Source organism: Pimephales promelas, chromosome 13 (assembly GCF_988280905.1).
Source record: "Pimephales promelas chromosome 13, fPimPro1.hap1.1, whole genome shotgun sequence".
In the NCBI taxonomy this organism is placed as follows: domain Eukaryota; kingdom Metazoa; phylum Chordata; class Actinopteri; order Cypriniformes; family Leuciscidae; genus Pimephales; species Pimephales promelas.
The window spans coordinates 9,246,187-9,269,309 of record NC_142781.1 but is presented as its reverse complement, the minus strand read 5'-3'; the positions used below and the strand labels follow the sequence as shown (position 1 = coordinate 9,269,309).

General features: G+C 38.9%; 1 protein-coding gene across 24 annotated transcripts in view; it reads left to right on the top strand.

Annotated features, from left to right (window-relative positions):
• Nucleotides 1-22,550, top strand: part of nrxn3b (neurexin 3b) — a 431,860-nt gene extending 409,310 nt beyond the window's left edge. For 7 of the 24 annotated variants that reach the window (XM_089118433.1, XM_089118435.1, XM_089118431.1 and 4 more), the window contains 2 exons: nt 8,018-8,099; nt 19,646-22,550. In XM_089118433.1, coding sequence (XP_088974559.1) covers nt 8,018-8,099; nt 19,646-20,598 — 1,035 coding nt within the window. In that variant the 3' untranslated portion in view covers nt 20,599-22,550. Of the gene's footprint in view, nt 1-8,017; nt 8,100-17,610; nt 18,314-19,645 lie in introns of all 24 variants that reach the window. The other 17 variants (XM_089118434.1, XM_089118436.1, XM_089118432.1 and 14 more) reach the window with 5 other exon arrangements.
• Nucleotides 22,551-23,123: the final 573 nt, after the last annotated feature.

Sequence of the window (23,123 nt, the reverse complement as noted above, 5' to 3'; positions counted from 1 at the left end):
CTCAAACGCTTTAAATACGAGAAATTGAACATGTGTTTTCCAGACCACGTTTAATTCTCAATAATACGTGGTCTAGCGTTAGCCAGGCTATAATGACGCACAAGAAGTTATGTTTCTTGGTTTTCCTCTCTGTGTTTGCCATGATTTCGCAATCGATAAATATTTACTTGTGGGCGTTTCAAAGACTATTTATGGGAAACTATGGGCATGACATTAAGACGCAAAAGCTGTGCTACATTTAGAATTGATTGTGATTTATTAAGGGAAAATTGCGTAGGATGTGCGTGCTCACGGTTTTATAAATCTGAATATTTCTGTGCGTACACTACGCACGTCCTATGTTTCATCCGTACGCAACGCATTCTCATCCTTTAACGTCATATAGAATGCTATATGCAAAAACGGCGCTATACCACGCACATGGCACCCGTTATCGTTAATAAAACACGTGCTGTGAGGGCTAAGTTTAGGTGTGGGGTAGGGTCTGCGTGTCATATTCACGCTAAAGGATTTATGACGTCTTGGGTTCGCGTGTTATATTAACGATAAAGGGTGCCATATGCGTAGTATAGCGCTGTTTTTGCATATAGCGTTCTATATGACGTTAAAGGATGAGAACGGGCTGCCGTACGCCACTTCTGACGCAAATTCTACGCTAAATGAGGCCCCAGGTGATAGAATGGGGAAAAAAACCTTAGGAGAACCCAGGCTCAGTCGGGGGGCCAACAAACAAACAGTGTATGATTATGATTCAGGAAACATTACAGGTCAGAAGTCAGATTGGATCAGAACATCCAGTTCCATCTGGTTGGAGTCCACACCCCAATACAATTCCATGCCCCTAAACATGACTTGAAACAAAACCAACTGTGATTGTTTGCTTTACTTGTACTCTTGGGCGATCCTTGACAACAGTGGCAAAGCTGCAATGCTGCAACGGAGTGCCAACAGTCTGGCTGTGCAAGACTAGGGGACTAGGGGACTAGGCAAGACTTTTTTTTTTTCAAGTGCATGAACGAATAGCAGTTGACGCTCTGCCTTTATACAGTGGCACCGAATGCTGATTCCACTGAATCGTTCTTCTTCAGACCATTGACTTGTCACCGTCTGAAGAAACCCAACATAGAAGTTGCTCAACATGTCAGTGGACGGATGTTGTTGTTTTTCTTATGTTGTTGTTTTTTTTTTCTGAATGAAAAATCTTGAAATAGCAGATTGTATCTGATTGGTTTGGAGTTTGAATTTCATGAACGCCTTCACCTGGAAATTGGAGGTATTATTTTTCTCTGGCTCTTCCATCCAGAAAGCAGAAAATAATGCTGACTTTTAGAAGATAAATGCATCATGACCAAACTCCACAAATATCAATATTAGATCTTATCCTGGCAAAATATGTTTAGGGTTGTGGAATGAAGAATGAATTCTGCAATGCAGCTGATTTATTTTCATTTATTTAGTTTTATCAAGTAGACAGTGTTTCGTTGGAACCAGGGAACATTGCTTAGGCTCCTAAAGGATACGATACAATGCTTCATCACGCCAACCAGTGTTATATTCGAACACTGTAGGACACTGAGGTGACATTAGCCAGACAACAATGCATATCATTCTGATCTTGCTATTTCTCCTGAACATCCCAGAAGAGACGTTCGAGCAGACCTTTGACAGGGATACAGCCTGACGCCATTGATTCTTTGTAATACAAGCTTTTCTTGTGTCCATCTGTCAAAGCCAAGATCTGACACGATAATGCAGATCCGGAGTGACCCGATCGAAAAAAGTGCTTCCGGCGCTGAGATTGCTATCTTGTTGGGAATGGCAGAGCAGTTGAGTGAGAATGGATATTTGTTTCTGCAAGTTTTTCAGATTGTAGAGCATTTGAAACAGAATGAGTTGAGGAAACAAGGCACAAGAGTGTCTGGTTTTTCACAATGCTATATCCTCCACCCACTCATCATCCTGGGCTTCAGCTTCTAGTAGACACTGGCGTTAAAGAAATAGCTGAAAATCTTTTACACACTGATACTCACCAGGGTCCTCCTATTACAGGCCTTTACGGCTATTAGAAATGACATGACATCTTAGCCGTGGCGTTGCGTAAACTCCATCACTCCAGCAAGCTCAGAACGTTCTAGAACACCTCGAATCTAGTCCCTCAGGACTTCCTCAGTTCTGCGAGAGAATGGGGAAATGCATGGAGAATCATTTCCACACAAGAAAGGGAATATTCTGCTCCCAAAATAAGTTTTTGTATAGCATGGAGATTTTGTGACAAAATTGGATTTAGCCAGCTGTGAAATCGTTTTTTGTAAAATACGCCAGCTAGGGACTGTAGATTTGATGCCACTGCGAAAACAGACTCATCATTGTCAAACATGCTGTAAATTCGGTGTTATTCCCTGTCACCTTCCCCATTTCATTGTTGTTTTGGAAGTATTTTGTTGTAAATGTGAGCACTGCAGATGTTCTCAGGAGGTAGTCTGAATTAAGTTATTAAGTTAGCTTGATGTCCACAAAGCGTTTCCTTTACTTTTGAGTTCAAATCTTTGCAGGTTTACTTTCTTTTGAAGTACCATGTTACTGTTTATTTTTAAAAATTATAGCGCAATTTTGACACACCACCTCTCACGTATGGTCATGAAAGAGGGAAAACACCCTATTGTGATCTTCATAATCTTTTGCTTGCACTGAAGCAAGATACATTTCATTGGATACTTTTTTACTCTTAACTCAAGTACTTTTTAGCATTTTTACGTTTACTTGAGTAATTATTTCTATACAGTAAGTATGTGTACTTTTATGATGATGTTTCAGATCAATCACTTACTCTGTTACCATGTCAGTTAGAATGTCTATTCTGCTAAACTGTAGACTTAAAGGGTTAGTTCACCCAAAAATGAAAATTAAGTCATTAATTACTCACCCCCATGCTGCACCAACCCCGTAAGACCTTCGTTCATCTTCGGAACACAAATGAAGATATTTTTGATTAAATTTGAGAGCTGTCTCACTACCACATTGGCTGCCTAAGGGACTGGCTCTTGACGGCCCAGAAAGTCAATGAAGAAAATGTTTAAATATCCCAAGTGACTACCGTGGCTCAACTATAAGTTTATCAAGCAACGAGAATACTTTTTGTGCGAAAAAACAAACAAAAATAACGACTTTATTCGACTATTCCTTTTCTTCCTTGTTGGCCTGAAACGAGACTTCCTTAGATTTCCACGACGCAGAAAAGGAATAGTCGTATAAAGTCGTTATTTTTGTTTGTTTTTTCGCACAAAAAGTATTCTCGTATTCTTGATAAACTTATAGTTGAGCCACTGTAGCCACATGGGATATTTAAACATTTTCTTCATTGCCTTTCTGGGCCGTCAAGAGCCAGTCCCTTAGGCAGCCAATGTGGTAGTGAGACAGCTCTCAAATTTAATCAAAAATATCTTAATTTGTGTTCTGAAGATGAACGAAGGTCTTACGGGGTTGGTACAGCATGGGGGTGAGTAATTAATGACTTCATTTTCATTTTTGGGTGAACTAACCCTTTAAACATTAACAGAAAATTGTGTTTAATATATTATTGTTAAGTATACACTTTATTTACAATAGAGTTTGTTGTGCTGCAGCAGAGTAGTTCTCTGTAGGCAGTCTGGAATTGGTTTTGTATTGCCCTCATTTTTGAGCTGTGGTCACAGACAGTAGATGGGACATTAGTGGCATTAGTGGTGCTCTGTGCTGGCAGAAAACCATTTCTGAGCTGTTATGGTCTGGACTAGCCTGTCTTCTGACACCACTTATGTAACTGGTCATGCACAAACATCTGTCAAGAATCTTCTGTGATTTCACACTCTGGGAAACTCTTGAGAACAGCACCGATGAACTGTAAGGGGTGAGACCCCTCTGGTCTTGAGGAGCTCCATCAATGTCACATCTGCTGGTAATATGACTGCTTTACATCTGTATTACAGTAACTGTCGCTTGGCTGGATTGATCTGCTGTTATCCAGCACCATTATGACACCACCATGACCCCACCAGTTTATTTGAGGATTAATTTCATTGCTTGTTCTGGCTGATCTTAAGCCCTTAGCTTGTGAATCTCACTGAATTACTTGGAAGAAAGTATTGGTAACACTTTATTTTGATGGTCCGTTTTGAACATTGTGTTGACTATGGGCGCTTTCACATCTGTTCATTTGGTCCGTACCAAGGGCGAAAAATGATACTTTTGTAGCGTTTTTCAGTTTTGGTTCGTTTTCACACCACACTGATTGCTCTGGTCCGAATCAGTTGATGAAACGAACCAAAATATAGTCACGTGACAACATCCACATTACTCGTTGGCCAGATATGTCTTGAACATATTTCCATAACTGCACTTCGATTGGTCAGAATTAACGTGCGTGAAAATCCCAACTGAACTCCTGGAAGTAAACAAAGAGGATCGAGCAAAATCCGGCTGATATGCGGAGAATTCGCTCACAATTTATGTTCAGAATCAGCACAAGCTTTATCCTTTCGCAAATCCCCTCATAAACAACAAAGTATAGACACGATATAAATAAGAGGTTCACTGTGCAGTGCGGACAACTTCAGTGTTTATGATGAGTGTTTTAGTGAGAGTCCAGAATGAGGTAAGTCAGTCATGGCTTAAAGGGAACGCTATTGACTATAAAAATAATCATTTTGTTTTACTACGGCAGCTGGTTTAGTCCAAAAATGCGCAGTTAATTGGCAGTTGGGTCTGTTCGAGGTCGGATCACGTTCTCACCACAAACGAACCCCTCCAGAGTTCATTTGAAAGCGTACCGAGACCACCTCTTCAAGGAGGTCTCGGTACGCTTGTTTGGTCTACTATTGGTGCGCACCCGAGTGCGATTGCTGCCTTCACACCTGCCCAAACGAACCGCACCAAGGGGGAAAGTGAACTCTAGTGCGATTCAACCGAACTAAATGAGGCAGGTGTGAAAGCACCCTATAAGTAACTTTGCAACATGTAACTAACTCTCATTAGAGTATTAATTGACTGTCTGCTTAATATCTGCTTACTCTTTATTGTGATGCTTCTAGAACAGACATTCTACTGACTATAAGTAACTTTGCAAGTATGTCAACTTATTCTAACCCTAACCCTACCAGTCTACTAATACTCGACTAACACTCTTAGTAGACATGTAGGTGCAACGTTATTTATAGTCAACAGAATGTGTTAAAGGGACCATCAAAATAAAGTAAAACCAGAGTATTTTAAAAAAATTACTGATCAAACACTAGCCCTAACATCAGACAGAAATCAGTTGTTATTATTGATGCAATAAGATGCCACTTTAAATTGTAGCCTTATGCGCTTGAACACACTCCAAAAACTACAGCTGACTGCCAACTACCACAAGGAAAAGTAAGGAAATAACATCTATATCAGCAGGTATCAATAGTCTATATTTGTCTTTCAAAGGGTAAATGAAAATAGGCCTGCAGATACATAAACTGTAAACAAAGCAGCGCTTGCTTACCATTTTGAAAACCAGTCATGCTGGGGTGCGTTTCCCGTACAACTATGTAGTTCGCTGCTTCACTTCCATAGTACGATGCATCGTTGGAGAAATCAACTAGCTAGTCGCGATGTATCGTTCAACCATGTGGTGGAATAATAACTACTTTTTGAAACTGTTTGAGATCCAATTAACGCTAGATTTGTTTTATATAAATTACAGACATGTCATCTGAGGACTATTTCTAATTGTTCTCAGTTGTTCTGCTTCATTACCAGACTCAATATTTGGCTCGTTCTTACATAGAAGAGCATGTTTGCACATGCTCACTCTTCAAAATCGGTACTTTAAATCTTTTGAAAAACTAAAAGATGTAAATTACATTTGTATTTATTCTAAATAAAAGGCACCAGTTATACTTAATGTCAGCTTGCTTATTTTGCTCAAGTAAATGTTCGTTGGAACGATGGATTCGGGAAACACCGACTCGTTGAACTATGCTGATAACGACAGAACTTGCGACCATAGTTGGCTAACGATGCTTTCGGGAAACACACCCCTGCTCATGTTGTTATGAAAATGCATATTGGAAGGCTCAGGTAAGATGACTTAAAATTAGAAAAGCTGTGCTCGCTTTCATCACGTTGTCTTTTATTCTAGTGTGAGACTCGTTCACTAAATGAACAGCCAATCAGAGTGACCTCTCTCACCGACAGACCTGACGTGTTGAATCGGGTGAACTCCCATCGACGTGAGTCTGACTAGAGCTGACGTGTGGAACACGAGTGTGACAAGTGCTCACGGACAGCCAACCGTCAGATTGGTGTGTCACGGCAATAACACAATCCAAGCCTAATCCTAACACATAATCCCGAGACTCGTGTTCGAATCCATTGTGAGACACCAATGTGTCCCTGAGCAAGACACTTAACCCCTAGTTGCTCCAGAGGCGTGCGACCTCTGACATATAAAAGCGTCAGCTAAATGAATAAATGTAAATGTGAATAAATAAACATGAGTAAACTGAAGTGACACCAACGATCAATAATGTGAACAATGATCGGCCATGGATATATGCGTGATGTGAGTTTTTGCTGAATTCTACAATGAATCAAATAGAGATGTCAGTTATTATTTCACAATGTGATGACTCAATTTTCAGAAGCATTCAACACATATGAAAGCGTTCATACAAAGATGGAGAGCAATTGAATTCAACAGAACACACAGATGAAAACACGACAACGTGCCAGACTCCTGTCAAGCCAGTCTCAACGGAAAGTGTGCATGCTTATTGTAAATGATTATGACTGATATATTCAGCACACAACACTGTCTTTGAGGTGTTTTTCATTGAGAAGAACTGTCAATCAATCCGTTAATAGCAAAGCCTGTTGTTTCAGAACAAAAATAACATGTTCTTCAGAAAAGTTCTTAATAATTTCGGACAAAATGCACACAAGAGCATTTTTACTACCTTTTCGTGAATCCAGACCTAGATCATAGAGCAGTGTTTCTCAGCTCCAGTTGAGATTGCACCTCCCAGATTGTTTTAGATGTCTCTGTACTGAATTATATCAGTTGTTTTAATTAGAGGGACATCTAAAACATTCTGAGGTGGAAAATCACACACGGTGCCGGTTTGTTTGATTAGAATGCAAAGTTCAGAAACTTAAACCTAATTTTTACCTTGAAATAAGATTCATTGGTAGTATTACATTAAGACGATAAGATGGCGGGGACACTAGCATACCAGCATCGCAGACAATCTATTCTGGTAGCCTATTTTTAGCAGCCTGGCTCACTGCCATACTTATTTAAATAATCGTATACTCTTAAAATGTATCAATCAAGAGATTCTGAGATAATAATCTGTGCTAATCCCGTTGAAAGTGTCTCTCACTCCAACTATGAGCACATTAGTACAAATGTCCTTTCCATAGAGCATCCTTTCCACCCGCGTACGCTTTTCCAGGCTCAAGCCGAACTCTGTTTCATTAGCCTGTCAAACTCAATAATAGTTAAAGCTCGTCCTCTCACCAGGCACTGCAAACTCAATCAGCGCTATGATTTCATAACCCTTGCTTTGTGACAGGGCTTATTTTATCGCGGCAGCAATCCACTCTGATTAACAGTGCATGTGGGGTGAAATACAACACCGCCAGAGCGCCTGAGCTGGGGGAGAGCGAGAAGGCGGGAACAAGCGTGTTCATAAATCAGGATTGTGGGATGGAGGAAAGTGCTGATGGGCCAGCAGAAGGAAAGCGTCCAGAGACAGTGATTATCTGTGACGGCCCTCGAGAAGCTGGACATGGGAGACGATGTATGAAGAGTCAGCCACCATAAATAAACCCAAAGAGAAAAACAAACCTGACATTTCAGTCCCCATCCAGTCTGCTGCCCTTGAGAAATAGGGGAGAGAAGTAGAATATAATGCTTGCTCCATGATCCTTTTTGTGTTGGTAGATTTGGCTTCACTTAAATGTTTGTTCTGTTTGTTTTGTCTCCACACGCCTCTGGCTGATCCAGCAGACGACGGATGACATTGTGTCCTCTGCAGAATGTTCCAGCGACGACGAGGATCTGGAGGAGTGTGACGGGGGACACACAGGTGGGATGGGTGTGTTATGGTTGTGCTTGCTTAAATTTGGTCTCTCACTCTCTTATATTTGAGTTCTCCCTCTCAAAGCATCACCCCCATGAGAACCCAGTGTAACTTCAAAAGTGTCACTAAAAGACTCAAGCTCAAAAGCATATATCTCTAGTGATATTCAGTGGTCCCAAAATGTATTTGGACACTCAAGTCATATTAAATGTCTGTATGTTGAATTGGTTTGGATATAAAATATCAAAGCAAATGGTACTTGTACTCCAAAACATCAACTGTGGACATGTTCTACTAATGTCTGACTTTCAGAAAGTGTCTGTTAATTAATTATCAAGGCTGTCATTTAAAAGGTTGTAATGATACATGAAATACTGATTCATTTATCACATAAATCACTATGAATTGCATTGATATTTAAGAGAATTATTTCAGATAAATTTGGATGCATTAACATGAATGCTCATTGCTTATTCTGTGCCAGTGTCCTACGTTTGAATGCGTTTTCTAAATTTTAAACAGTTTATCTATTGAGTAATTGATAAATGAGGATCTATTGAAAACATTATTGTTTGCCTGAAAAGTGTTGGTCTTTAAGTACATATCACTTGCTTTGATATTTTGTAATCTAATTTGCAGTGACATTCATACATTTTAAGGTGTGACTTAAGTGTCCAAACACTTTTTTTGGACCACTGTTGTACTGAATCCAAATGGCTTGTGGACTGATTTGTCTAAATCGGTTCACATGCAGATGATATCGTAATGGAATTAAAAGAGTCAGGAAGCATTGGCCTGTTTCAGAGTTACACTTTATTATGGGGCCGAACGTCACTAACATGGTTCTGTGTTTATACTAATTTTGTCCTCTCCGCAATCAATAGAGAGCCAAACTTTATTACAAAAGTACAAAATTAGTATCAAACTCCATGTAGTTCACTGATGCTTCAAAATGTATCAATCCTGTACACAATGGATTTCTTGCAGTGCGTGTGTGTGTGTGCGTCTTTGACAGATGATACATTTTGAGATGTTTACGAATCAAAAAGAATAATGCTTTCAGCATAGAGATTTCTGATGTGTATCGGACTAACTGCAACAGAAACAACTCCTCCTTCCTGTTTGTTCCTTTGTTTCCTCACATTGAAGGCTTGCCTTTAAACATCTAATAGAGAACAGATATCTTCGAATTTCTGTGCTCACCTTTCTCCACATATAGCTTGTGTTTTTCTCAAGGTTAAACAAACGTTTTGCGCAGTACGAGTATGACGTATTAATTGGTACGTTTTTTAAAAAACTTGGGATTCATCAAACTCCTGCCGTCAGCCGTCACAGTATTAAAACCCTGCTGTTGATTTTAGTGCTTACAAGGCCATTATGGATGCTAGGGTTGTTCAGTTAATGAAAGTTCAGTGGTCTGCCTGCACATTGAGGTCACCATTTGCCAAGTAAGAAATGTCCCTTGATAAATATACAGTATGTTGTTGATCCTGGAACAACATTCCTGTCCGAAAATCCTGCCCTAACCCCATCCATACCCCTAAACCTAATCCTACCCATAGCTTATCTTTAAAATCAAATGGAAATGATAGCTGAATAACACTGATGTAGAAGCACCCTGGTTGTAAACCTAAACTTGGTAAACTTGTCCCTCAAATCAGATTTATTGCAGTGTTGTTCCAGGATTATTTGACTTCAGAATTGAAATTCCTGGAAAATTTACTCTCCCCACGTCATCCAAGATATTCATGTCTTTCTTTCTTTAGTCAAAAAGACGTTAAAGGAATAGTTCACTCAAAAATGAAAATGAAGTCATTAATTACTCACCCCCATGCTGTACCAACCCCGTAAGACCTTCGTTCATCTTCGGAACACAAATGAAGATATTTTTTTATTCAATTTGAGAGGTGGATCACTGCTACATAGGCACCTTAAGGGATTGAAACTTGACGGCCCAGAAAGTCATTGAAGAAAATGTTTAAATATAATGTTCTATAATGTTCTAAATATAATGTAATATAATATAATGTTTAAAATGTTCCATGGGACAACAGTGGCTCAATTATAAGTTTATCAAGCGACGCGAATACTTTTTGTGCGAAAAAAAACCAAACAAACAAAATTAACGAAATCTCTTGAACTCTCGTCTCAGGCCCAGAAGGAAGAAAAGGAATAGTCGAATAAAGTTGTTATTTTTGTTTGTTTTTTCGCACAAAAAGTATTCTCGTCGCTTGATAAACTTATACTTGAGCCACTGTTGTCACATGGAATATTTAAACATTGTCTTTCTGGGCCGTCAAGTTTAAATCCCTTAGGCAGTCTATGTAGCAGTGATCCACCTCTCAAATTTAATCAAAAATATCTTCATTTGTGTTTCAAAGATGGATGAAGGTCTTACGGGGTTGGTAAAGCATAGGGGTTAGTAATTAATGACTTAATTTTCATTTTTGGGTGAACTATCCCTTTAAGGTTTTTGAGGAAAATATTTCAGGATTTTTCTCCATATAGTGGACTTCAACAGTTATTGATGGTTTCAAATGGAAATAAGGGCCAAGCCAAATGATCTTTAATTTTCAAAAAAATGTATATATTTATTGGGATCCTGTAGAGTCATTTAAAGCTACGTTGAAACTGCAATTTGGACCTTCAGCCTGTTGAAGTCCACTATATGGAGAAAAATCTTGGAGAGTTTTCCTCAAAAACCTTAATTTCTTTTCATCTGAAGAAAGAAAGACATGAGCATCTTGGATGATGTGCATGGGGGTGAGTACATTTTCTGGAAATTTTCATTCTGAAGTGAACTGTTGATCCAGTTACACGGTGTAGTTGGTGAACTCACATTCACATGTATTGGTACATGTACCTCTCAACTGAAGGTGAATGTGTTTTACCTAGTACAGCGTGTTTCTGAATAGGAGTAGGGATAAGGTTAGGACCAAGTTTTTGGACAGGAACACAGTTGTTGATCCAGGAACATGTCTTACTTGGAAAAATCACAGTCACCCTCAACTGAAGGGCCTTTAATTGCGCCAAAATGCCTTTGGAAAAACTAATTAAGGCCCTTAAATTTACCTCGAACTTCACCCTCCAATATACAAAGCATATGCCCTGCTTTGACCAGTTTTTTTTTTTTTGTTTGTTTGTTTTGTAAAACCCCAATTCCAAACACACCAATTAAAACAGGTTTTGTTTGTTTGTACTTTCACTATCTGTTCAGTCATAAAAAAAAACAACTTCTAACAACAGCAATGTTTGGTTATCATCGTTTTTAAAGTGTGTCATACCTGTTTACCCGGCAGGCTAGAATCCATATGGTTCTGTCGTTACCTTTGACTTTACAGATGGCCCCTATTTATTTGTTTGTTAATTTTACAGCGCATTTACCTCAAACTTACAAGGTCACTCTGCTCATTATACAAAGATTTACTCTCTGCAAGAGTTTGAAGCTGATGGCAGACAGTTGTGCTTTAGATAAATTCTCCCTAACTCCGTTAAATCTAATACCAGCCCCAAGTCCTCTCAAATTCAGTGGCAACAGGAAGTATATGCTTAGGGACGGTTCCAGTGTTACCTTTCATCTTTTCTCATCTGACATTCGATGCGAGCACACTTAGCCACAAACCACCACACTCATACGATTTCATGTTGACACAGAAATTCACATCATCAGTCTGACCTTCGCTTCAGATTTCGTGGACAGTTTGCATGATACTTTTCTGTTCTGTTTCTGTTTTGGTTGAACCTTTTTTCATGTAGAAAAACATCTTCCTTCTGTATCCACTCTTTGACATACCATTTATGTGATTTTGGTTACTTTGCCGTATTTCCCAGCATTTTATCTTCACCCCCACCCCCTTTTGGGGGTCTTTTTTTTATGTCTTCATCCTTCCATTTTCCAGGATTAAAGATGATCCTCTTGTTTCATCTCATCTTGTGCCGCATGGAATTTTGGTGGTTGGAAAAAAAAAAACGTAATACTTTTCTTCCTCATTTTTGTTATGTTTTGTGCCATTAGGCTTAAAATTAAACATCCCCACATTCTATACAACAGGAAATAAAAGGCAACAAAATCTTTTCTTGCCATCATATATTTTATTTATAATTTTTGCCTTGTTCAGGCAACCCCATTCTGTCTCAAGAAAGTTGTGTGTGAAAGAATGACCCCCCCACCCCCACCCCTCCATCCCTGATCTCATCTTTATTTCAGTGCCTTTCTGCATAGACATGTCTGTTTGAATGCAGATGGCATAAAAAGAATTTTATTGCCACAAAAGTATATCTGTTTTTCTATTCTATTTGTTGCTACTGATCTGATCAGTCGCGTTTGTGGCATGCATTGATTGCAAACTAACCAATCCCCAGTGGGAGATATATCCATCATGACTCTTGCATGGAAGTTAACTCCATTTTGCTTGCTTCTCCACCCATGTGTTTGCTAACGGGCTGACCGATTGCGCTGACATGCTTATCATCTGTCTGTGTGCTGATGTCTTTGTCTTTGACTGTTCTGTCTGTCTGATGTCCTGCTGATGTCGTTTCTTGTATTTTTGCACTGTGTTCTGTGAAACTCTTGAACACTTTTGAACTGATGGGAATTCCACAAAAAGGCAAGTTAAACATTTAGATCATGTACAGGGGTTACATTTGAATTACAGGGGCAAACTCAAAAATCTTTGGGTATTCTGATGTTCTAAATAGGCAAGGCTTGACATGATGATATAAATGGTCAATTTTCCTAAAGTAGGCATAATGGTTAGGGGCTTGTCGGGGTGGGAAAGCTGTCACTTGGTCTACACTAAACTGCATTTGAGTGTGTTGAAAGTTATAATTTTATTCTCTGTGTTAGTTTGTCTGTATGAGACTAGCAGTAAGCTTTATCAACATTAGAATAACATACTGATCATATTCTAACATTTCATCATGTCTCTGTCAAGTCAAAGTTAGACGTGGACGTGGAAAACGCCATGCTGATATTGATCCACATTTTAGTTCTTCTTTTGTCCCAAAGTCTGCTTTCCATGGTCCATAATCTTTGAACCAAACAACAACAGCGAGAGTGTGCCGCTAGACGTAACGCAGTTGTCCACGTCTGTCGCCATGGTTACTAAGGCAGTACGAGCCGAAATCAGGGATAGCGCGGATATTACAGTACATCATTGACAGGTGACAAGTGAACATAGACGAGCCATTATTTAAAATTGGTATTTCTCTGAAATTAAAAATCTTTGGGAACTTTTGGGATATTGTAAGTACACAACTGCAGCAAATATATCACACTGTGTTATATATCACACTGTGCTATAAGTGATTTTTGGATTTTATTACAAAAATCTTACATGTTGTAGCTTTTTGTTAAGCAATAAATAAAGAAATTCATGTTCTGACTAGTTTATAGGAGTGAACTTTGCCTAATATATCTAACACTGCCTAACACTGCCTAACACTAACATTGTCTAACACTGTGCAAGTGATTTTTGGATTTTATTACAAAAACCGTACATGTTGTAGCTTTTTGATAAGCAATAAATGAAGAAATTCATGTTCTGACTAGTTATATGAGTGAACTTTGCCTAAAGACTAAAAATAAACTCAAACTCATGCACAAAACAACTGACATAGTTTTGACAATCCATACGTTTAAGTTACATTAGGGGCTCCCAGTAGTGTAGTTCACGAAGGAAGAGTCTTTCAAAGTAAAACTGATGCTGGGTCTGTAGGGTCCCTGAGGTTTTATCGTGCTGTCACCGGCACGGTTAATAAGATGAAAAAGCAAGACACCAGTCAAGAGGAAGTGGAGAGGTGCACAGAGAGCATGGGAACGGGTCACTGAACCACTGGCACCGGCTGAAGTTTGGTATAGTCAGGCCCCGTTGGGCCTGCTATCACTATGAAGCAGGTCTCAGTTAAAGGTTAACTGTTTAAAGTTTAATGGCCGTACAACAAATTGTGCAGCAGACAGTGGTCGCATGCTCTGGCTTAACAGTTTAACACCTGGGTCACATCGACATGTGATATGAAGAATAGCAGAAGAATTTGTGACACTCCAAGCCAAAATAGGCATTTAAAAAGACAAACTAGAGGAAACAAAATTGCTGCAACTTGACATCCCAACTGGGAAGGCCAAAGTAACTGACCCTAGAAAAAAACATACATTACGAAAGGGGGTGTAACATTATATTGTGTCACAAAATATCGCAATACAAAAAAAATGCAACAATATGTATCATGGATGGTGACAAAATAAAAATTACTGTGTGAGAAAAAATTTTAGTGACAGAAGACACAGAGTGCAAGCACATTCATCTAAAATAATTCTGTATTTTCACCTTCAGAATCATCAATATTTTTATTCTGGCGTCACTATTTTCCTGTGTTTTTGGCACCAAGTTCAAACCTATTCATTCACACCCACAATGTAATATCAATTTTAGCATTTTAATCAACGGTAATTTTTTTCTCAACCTTTTATCATATGTATTGGAGTATCGCAATAATATTTTATCGCAATAATATTGCAATAATAAATTCAGTATTGTGATATTGAATCGTGACATGTGGGTATCATTACACCCCTAGAAGTTACTAAAAGTATGACAGAAAAAAAACGCACAGCATTTTAATGTTTTTATTAATTTACTTCTAAAGGCCTGTTCACACCGGGATGAAATTCGCCGACGTTTAACGCCTTGTGGCATGCGTTTTTAAATTTTTGAAAAAAGGCCTCAGGTTGTTGTTGTTGTTTGACGCGCCGCGACAAAAACTATCCGACCACTGAGATTGGCGCTTTTGCTCACGTCTTTGGAGATTCTGAAGTTACAGTAAAACACAACTTGGGGGCGCTCAAACACAAAACGGTCTTGCCAAGCACACATATGTAATGGCAAAGAAGATCTACGCCAAGTAGTGTCGCCGTCTAGTTTACACTGCCTGGAAGAAATAAGACGAGAAAGATGCAAGGCAAGATGAATGTAGAGCTGCTGTTCTCGTTGGTGCAAGAACATAAAGACAAATGCGAGAGCGACTACAAAAATCTTGATAAAGGAGAACTGTTATGGAGTGGTATTGCAGATTGGCGCCATCTAATGTCAGGGAATGAATTTTGCATGTTCACTCGACTCATCGCCAGCGGAAATCGCTTGGGCGTGAACACAAAAAACGCGTTGAAAAATGCTGCCGAATAACACGCGCCGATATTCGCCCCGGTGTGTACAGCCCTTAAGTAATTGAATGTTAACATTCATTTATTTACAGTCAGATTAATGAAGTAAAAGTAAAAAGCTCATAGTACAATGTTGAATTCGCTGATAAAGTTTTAAATAACTCTTTATTAAAGAATTATCAACTAACTGCCAATTTATGAGCACAATTTACTGAAAAATAGCCATGTTTGAAATCTCAATTATTACAGGATTAACTTTAACCACGGAGCTTAACGCTGGGTCATTTGGCCAATCCCAGTGCAATTTGATACTTTGGGGAAGTGTCACAAAGGTCAGTTTTTGTATGTATAAATCAGCCCCTCAGCAGTTACACAGGGTTTTCAGTTCTCATACTGCTGATGAGTTATAAGAGAAAAAAACGCAATAGTCGCAGACTGGGCACAATGCATGGTTGACACAAAAGGATTTGACTGAACCACAGGGGCCAGCTCACACATACTCCTCTTTTAGGGGATCAGGCAGGTTTAGCCCCACACACCTGCGGCATTCATCGCTGTTTGGCTCGACTCAGCGAAAACAAGATGGTCACGGAGTTTAGGCACAGATATCTGGACCAAGGACACTTGGATTTGGTTGGGGCAAGAGAGAGAGCACTACTGTGAATGTCAGCTGTTATGGTTCATTTCTTTCGTTTCGCATCCTCTGCGCTCTAAACGTGGAAGTCTATGCCGGAGACATTTTTAGAGAGGCATTAACAGCTGAGAAAGAGGGCGGCCCTTCCCATTTGTTTACAAGAATTAACTCCTGTAAGCAAATGCAGAGAACGCCGCAATCTAGCTGAGCTGGAGGCTTAAAGCAGTGTGGAAGTGTTTGCTATGTAATGGAGCTTAGCACAAAGAACATTTCCACATCTCCTCTCTGCAAAACAAATATAGTCCCCGAAGACAAGCACACAATGTTTGAGCTGAATTAAAACACTGTGAAAATGATCATAGCTAATGTGCGATTAAAGTATTTACTGAGATAATGTCGGGGTCCTCTGTGGCGCAGTCTTTTAGTAGATGCCTTCATCTTGATCAAATCATCGAAGCCAATAAATTCACCCATTTAGCTTAGGACGAACTAGGGAATCAGTGAAACAAACGTGATAAACAAGGACATTAGACAACCCTTTTGCCAATTGCTATACTACTGTAGTTTCAACTGCTAAACTCATTTTTACTAGGTTTTTTTAAGTTTTGAGTCATTAAATTGCTCTGATCACCAGATCAGTAACAGAATCAACCCCATACCAATTAACTCCATAATCTCTCTCATGTCCTACATGCATACAGATTTAAAAGTACTCTTTTTTGATGCATCTGTTGAGACATCTCACAGATATGTTTTCTGTCTTGTAAGGATGCTAATTTGTGGAATTCCCAGTCTTTACTGTCATTTATGTTGAGCGAACGGCTGTTGGTTATGCAATGAGAATATTCTGCTGTTCTAAATTGGCTGAATGCATTCAGGATTAGCATTATGTTCAACGAGGTCTTTATCTCTGTGTTGAGATTGAGATTTGGTTGATTCTATGATATCCCGCAGCCTTTAGCCCATGGGTTTTTCAATATCCTGTAACCCTGTTCTCAGCCCTCCTGATCCAAGCTTGCATTGCTGTGATTCTACTTTCCCTAAATGCAACTTGTTAAAAAGCATGATTTCACCTTGCAGTGGGAAAAAAAAGAAGCGATTTTCCTCCTTTTCCTGAAATACACCCACCCCTGCCTTGTGCTGTTAAACTACTAACAATAGATTTACAAAAGAAAACTAATAATGGTGTTATTAGTTGTGAAGGTGGTGACGGTACAGTGTCCCTCCTCTGTTTGGCTTTGTGTTTGCTGATTATTTCAATCTTGATAGTGTGAGAGAATTTTTTCTGTTATTCCTTTTTATTGTTTATACATGTATACAAGTGTATACATGTATATCGTCTGGTTTTTCAGTCTTTATATATGTATTTATATTTATATGTGTATATTTAAATATGTTCTATATTGATTCCTGTTTAGTTTCTCTTTTTTCTTGATTAGCTTGATCAATATTTGAGACATTTATATACAAGTATTTATACAGATCATTTTTTTTTTTAAAGACTCACCACTATCTACTCCAAACATTCAAAATCAGTTAAAATTGTAGTCATGATTTTTTTTACCCACTCCTAAATTGTTGAAATGTAAATCTGACATTAAAACTGCATGGGACAGAAGTTGCAGCTTAGGGTCAGTATGAGTGTCAGTCTTGAGTTCTCTATGATCTGGTAGATTGGGCATGTATATGCTCATTGTTTGTATATCCCCATCCCTTCCTTACAGCCCAAAGCTCTATTGCCGCCCGACCGCTTCGTACCGCCCTTACATGGACATGGCAACTGACGTACACGTTCACTTCCATCTATGTCATTTCCTACCTAGCCTGTTCATAGGCCCATCCCTTTCTTTCTTTCTTTCTTTCTTTCTTTCTTTCTTTCTTTCTTTCTTTCTTTCTTTCTTTCTTTCTTTCTTTCTTTCTTTCTTTCTTTCTTTCTCTCTCTCTCTCTCTCTCTCTCTCTCTCTCTCTCTCTCTCACTCTCTCTCTCTCTCTCTCTCTCTCTCGCTTTCTCTCTCTATCGACCCTCCTTTTCTCCTCTTAGCAACAGTACAGTATGTACAGTCATTCTATTGTTTAAGAATTCATGTTAAAAAAAAAGAAAATATGTATCTGTAGATACTTCAAAGCTAAATTATCTTAAAAATGTACAGTTTTCTTTTGTAGAGAAAATGATTTATTTATCAAAAGAAAGAACAAATGAGCAGAATGGTGAAGTTATTTTTTCATGTCATGGTGTGAATGTATGTGTCGTTGCCTCCCTGTATCATCTTGTCTAAGAAAAAATATTATATATATAAAATTAGAGGATAAATTGATTGCCTAATTCAATTTTTAAAGATTAACCATACTTATTCCCAAGCATTCTTACACAACTTTCTTTTGTAAATTTTTTTCTTCCTGCCAAAATCATGCGGGCAATTTGTTGATGTAAGTCACAGAACTGTTGGTACTGTATGCTTCCACCTTTTGATGAATTGTTTAATAGGCTTATTATTATTTTTAGAATCATTTTCTTTTTATGTGCTTACTACTCTCTTTTTGACTCTGTGCATTTGGTTTGCGAATGTTTCTAGTGATTTGCTCTAACCATTAACCAGTTGTTTGCATTGCTTTTCATTTTTCTTTCCTTTTGTTTCTTTTGGTCTGTTGTTTGAGACCTGTGTTGCCTTATAGTGCCCTATGCTTTTCATTTTTCTTTCCTTTTGTTTCTTTTGGTCTGTTGTTTGAGACCTGTGTTGCCTTATAGTAATCAGCGATGCCACCTTGGTGTAAGTTTGAGCTGATTCAATCAACATCTGGATGCATCCCTTATAACAATAAAAAAATGGAAACCTCTTCTAGAAATCTTCAAGGCAACATTGGGCCTTATTCAGTAAATCATTAAAAAATCCATTAATCCTGTGTGCTGAATGCGTCTGTTTACTTAAGAATGGCTTTACTTTTTAACTTAAATGAAAGAAATGAGCATGAAGCCCAATGTTTTCAACAATTAAAATATCACCCTCAATGTGATTCGTGTGAACCAAACCTACAGTATGAGACCAAAGATTCAGGTGTTGTTGAACTGTCTCGCGACTTGTGCCATTGTGGCAATTTCATGAAAACTGTCAAAAGGCAATTGGCTTTCATCTCAAGTGTGACAGACTTGAAAGAGAAAAGTAATAAAGTGATTTTCTCCACGGTATTGATAAGCCGCTCAGAAAATTAGAAATCTCAATACAATAATGGTATTTTTTGGTAGTGTTCCATATATATTACGCTCTTCATTGGTCTTATGTTCGTCGATCCAACAGGATGCTTAGACGTAAATTTCCTAAAAGAATTCACAACGTGAGCCTTCAGATCAGCTCAGCTTTTTACTTTCACCTCTCTACACTTCTCAAGATGTAGATGATGTTCACTAGTTTAACTTGTGTGTGACAGGGGCGCAGTAATTGTGAGTAATAGGTGTTATGTAGAGGTCAGTTAAATACGCCAAAAAAGAAAGCTCAAGACCCTGCATGTCCCTACAAGCCTTTTGATAAATGTACCTGGCATTTTCATATTTCTGTTCTTTCTGTCTTGGTTTGTTTTAGCCAAGAGTGTTGTTGTTTTTTTGTTGTTTTTTTGTTTTTTTTTGTTGTTGTTTTTTTTTTTTTTTTTTTGGTCATATTCCTTTCCAGATATTCTTGCTTTGCTTTAATTGGTCATGTTGCCTGTTTAGCAAGCAGCCGAACTTGAATGGACACTAATTTCCTTTCTTCTTCTTCTGCTTCCCAGGAGGGGAGTTAGTCATCCCCGTTCTAGTCGAGGATCCCATAGACATTCCCCTTGTTTCCACTCGAGCCCCTTTCATCCCCCTCCCCCCGACCCTTCACCCCGTCCTCACCATTATTAAGACCACCAAAGAGTCCCTGTCAATTGCCACCGAGGCGGGGGTACCTTGCTTGTCGCACCAAGGCAGCGATGATTGTGATGATGATGATGGTGATGATGATGATGGTGATGGCTTGGTGGTTTCGGGGTTTGGCTCTGGGGAGGCCTTCGACTCTAGCCTCCCCCCTACTGACGATGAAGATTTTTACACCACCTTCTCCCTGGTAACAGATAAGATCTTGACCACGTCGACTTACGAAGGTGGCTACAAAGCTCTCGCACCCAAGTGGGAAGTAAAGGACTTTAAACCTAGCAAGGCCTCTGAGGCGGGCAGGACTACGACCATCCCGCCTCTGCCTGACCTCAGGAGGCCGTCCCCCGCCACGCCCGAGGCCGCTCCTAAAATCCCCGCCGGGAAAATGAACAACCGTGAAATCAAACCCCAACCGGACATAGTGCTGCTCCCGCTCCCCACGTCTTTGGACATGGACGGCACCAAACCGAAGGGGCCGTACATCACGCAGCCCATGTTGCGCACCATCCCCAGCGCCCTGCCCACCGAGCCGGGTATCAGGAGAGTGCCCCCTGGTGCCTCGGAGGTAATACGCGAGTCCAGCAGCACCACAGGCATGGTGGTTGGGATCATCTCTGCTGCCGCCCTGTGCATCCTCATCCTTCTCTATGCCATGTACAAATACAGGAACAGGGACGAGGGCTCCTATCAGGTAGATGAAACACGGAACTACATTAGCAATTCAGCACAGAATAACGGCACGGTAGTGAAAGACAAACAGCCCAGCACCAAGAGTGCCAGCAACAAGAGACCCAAAGACAAGGACAAGGAATACTATGTATAAAACGAAATCCAAATGTCCAAAATACAGAGGGGAAAAAAAAACTTGAACAGGAAACGGTGATTTTACACACAAAAAAAGTCCTTTAAAAACTCAGACTCATTGAGTCAAAATGAACCCATTTCCAAGCTCTGTGATCTGAAGCACACTTAAGCATACAGTAAGAGTATAGGGAGAAGGCAAATAGGACTCTGGGGACCTTGATACCTTATTTTCTGTCTGGTTGTGGGACAATGCCAGTGTAAAATATCTCATTGTTACATTGTTATCCCTCAAGTGACTTTCTAAGGTACAAAATACTTGGTGTAAAAAAAAAAAGACAAAAGGAGAAAAAAAAGCAACCCTTGTCCATTGTAACCCTGTACAAATCAACGCAGATCATGGGTAATGGTCATGATTTTGGGCATGCATGTGATGTGTGTGATGTAGTACTGATATCTTTGCAAAGAGGAGATCTAGAGGATGTTGTTTTGAAGATGCAAAGTGGGAAAATTTGCCATAAAACAGTACTTTTCTTACCCAAGCAGGAGAAGAAATGTTCCATTAAACAAATGGTGTTTCTTTCTATTTTTATGTTTTATTTTTTTTAGTATACTCATTTTTCCTTTTGTTTCTGGTTTTATTTCTCATCCCTTTCTCTTCCAGTGTCCGTCAAGTATTAACTTGCTTTAATATTCATATTCTGATTGAGCTCTGCCATGTATAAACAGATTCAACTGAAAAGCATCCATCTGTTACAAATGGAAAGCGAGACATTCTACATTAAATTTGGGATTCTCCTTTCAGTTTTGACTGCTTGAGTCATTTGCTACACACACGTCTCAAATATGGAGCAACTGTGAGCGAAGCAATCTGTTGTCTGAAGGAGGGCGGATTCAATGTGAATGAGTGTATATTTCATGTTGTCACAGTCAACTGTGTCAAACAATAAATATGTTTACATATTTTATTACATCATAGATGTGGTACTTTGTAGTTCATTATTGTACATAACAGTTGATTTTGACATTTTCATATGCTATCTGTACCAACTGAACAAACATTTAGTTTATTGTAGCTCATACTGGAAAGTCCAAAAGTCTGAGCCCACATTGAACATCTGTAAAACATTCAAAACGTAATATGAGCCTGGAAATTAGCAGAAGTACATGTATTGTAACAAGGTAATGGTGTGATGTACAATGAAGATCAATAAGATAATTTGTCCAGCTCCAAATCTACAATGGATCTGATTGCTTTTATTGATGTGCACAAATTGCGCTGGATAACATGGATCAGCTGGTCAGACGTGTGGAGTCCAAAGGGGACGTACCAAAAACCAAGACAATTAAAAACTCTTCATTTACTCCGACTTTTTACTCAAATTCCTTATGTATTTTATTATGACAAAACAGATGCAAAACAGACACATTTTAACTCTGTGGTCTCAGAGGTTTGGACCCCACCCTATACGCTTAATGTTATGAAAGATGCTCCTCTATCTCAATGGTGTAACTGAGAAGACGTCAACTGGTTGAAAACACCCTCCGCATTACCAAGGCTCCATGTTACTGGTTAATTGACAACTGGTTCTCTTTTTTTTTTTTTTTTTTAAAGCATACAAGAGCTCATAATAAAGGTGGATGATGGATTGGATTCATACTGCCACCACATTTCTGGAGTCCATGATTATTTGTTTTTGTCTGTGTCTCATTCTGTGTATTTATGATTTTCACCATGTTGCGCTGTTGAGTTCTATAGGTTTGTTGCATTATGACATTTGTGTCGGCAATAGTGGAATTCCTCATCCTTTTTGCTCATGTATATTTATTCTTTTTTTCTTTTTGTTCAACACATCACAGGACTCAGATTTGTCTGCAGTCATTTAAATTTTGTGTTATTTTTTCAGTTCATCGGTTATTGTTTTCACTCTTGACAGCTATGTCCAGCAATAAAATGTTCCCAGTTGTTTTCAACGCTAGTGTGACATTTTCTGTTTCCTATCCCAAGTTTCTGGCATACCACTGGTTAGTGACATCGCAAATTACTTAACTTCAACAGAGGAGAGTTTAAAAGTAAATATTTAGCAGCCTTGTCATGAGCCAAAAGAAATTAAGAGATAATGTCAATGTGATTCCAAGTTTAAAAAAAAAAAAAAAATCTTGGAGTTAAGCAGTGACCGCCAACTCTCATAAAGCATTTCCAAGGACACAGCAGTGTGTGAGAATGTGTGTCTGTTTGAACATTTTTCAATAAACCTTTAATAAAAATCAAGCCATCTTTATTTATATAGCGCTATATCCAAAAAAGCAGCTTTGAAGTTAACAGTGATAAACAGGAAAATAATTTAATGATACAAATTATTGTGCAACTGGGTTCAGTTCAGTGTTGATTCAGTTTTGTTGTAAAGATCACCAATTATTCAATTTGTTCATTTAATCTATAAAGCAGTTCTGCAGAAAAAAAAATGTCATCGTCCACCTCAGTTCAGTTCTCAACCAATAGTGTAAGTGCAGTCAAATCAATAATATTGTTAAATATTAAGGGGC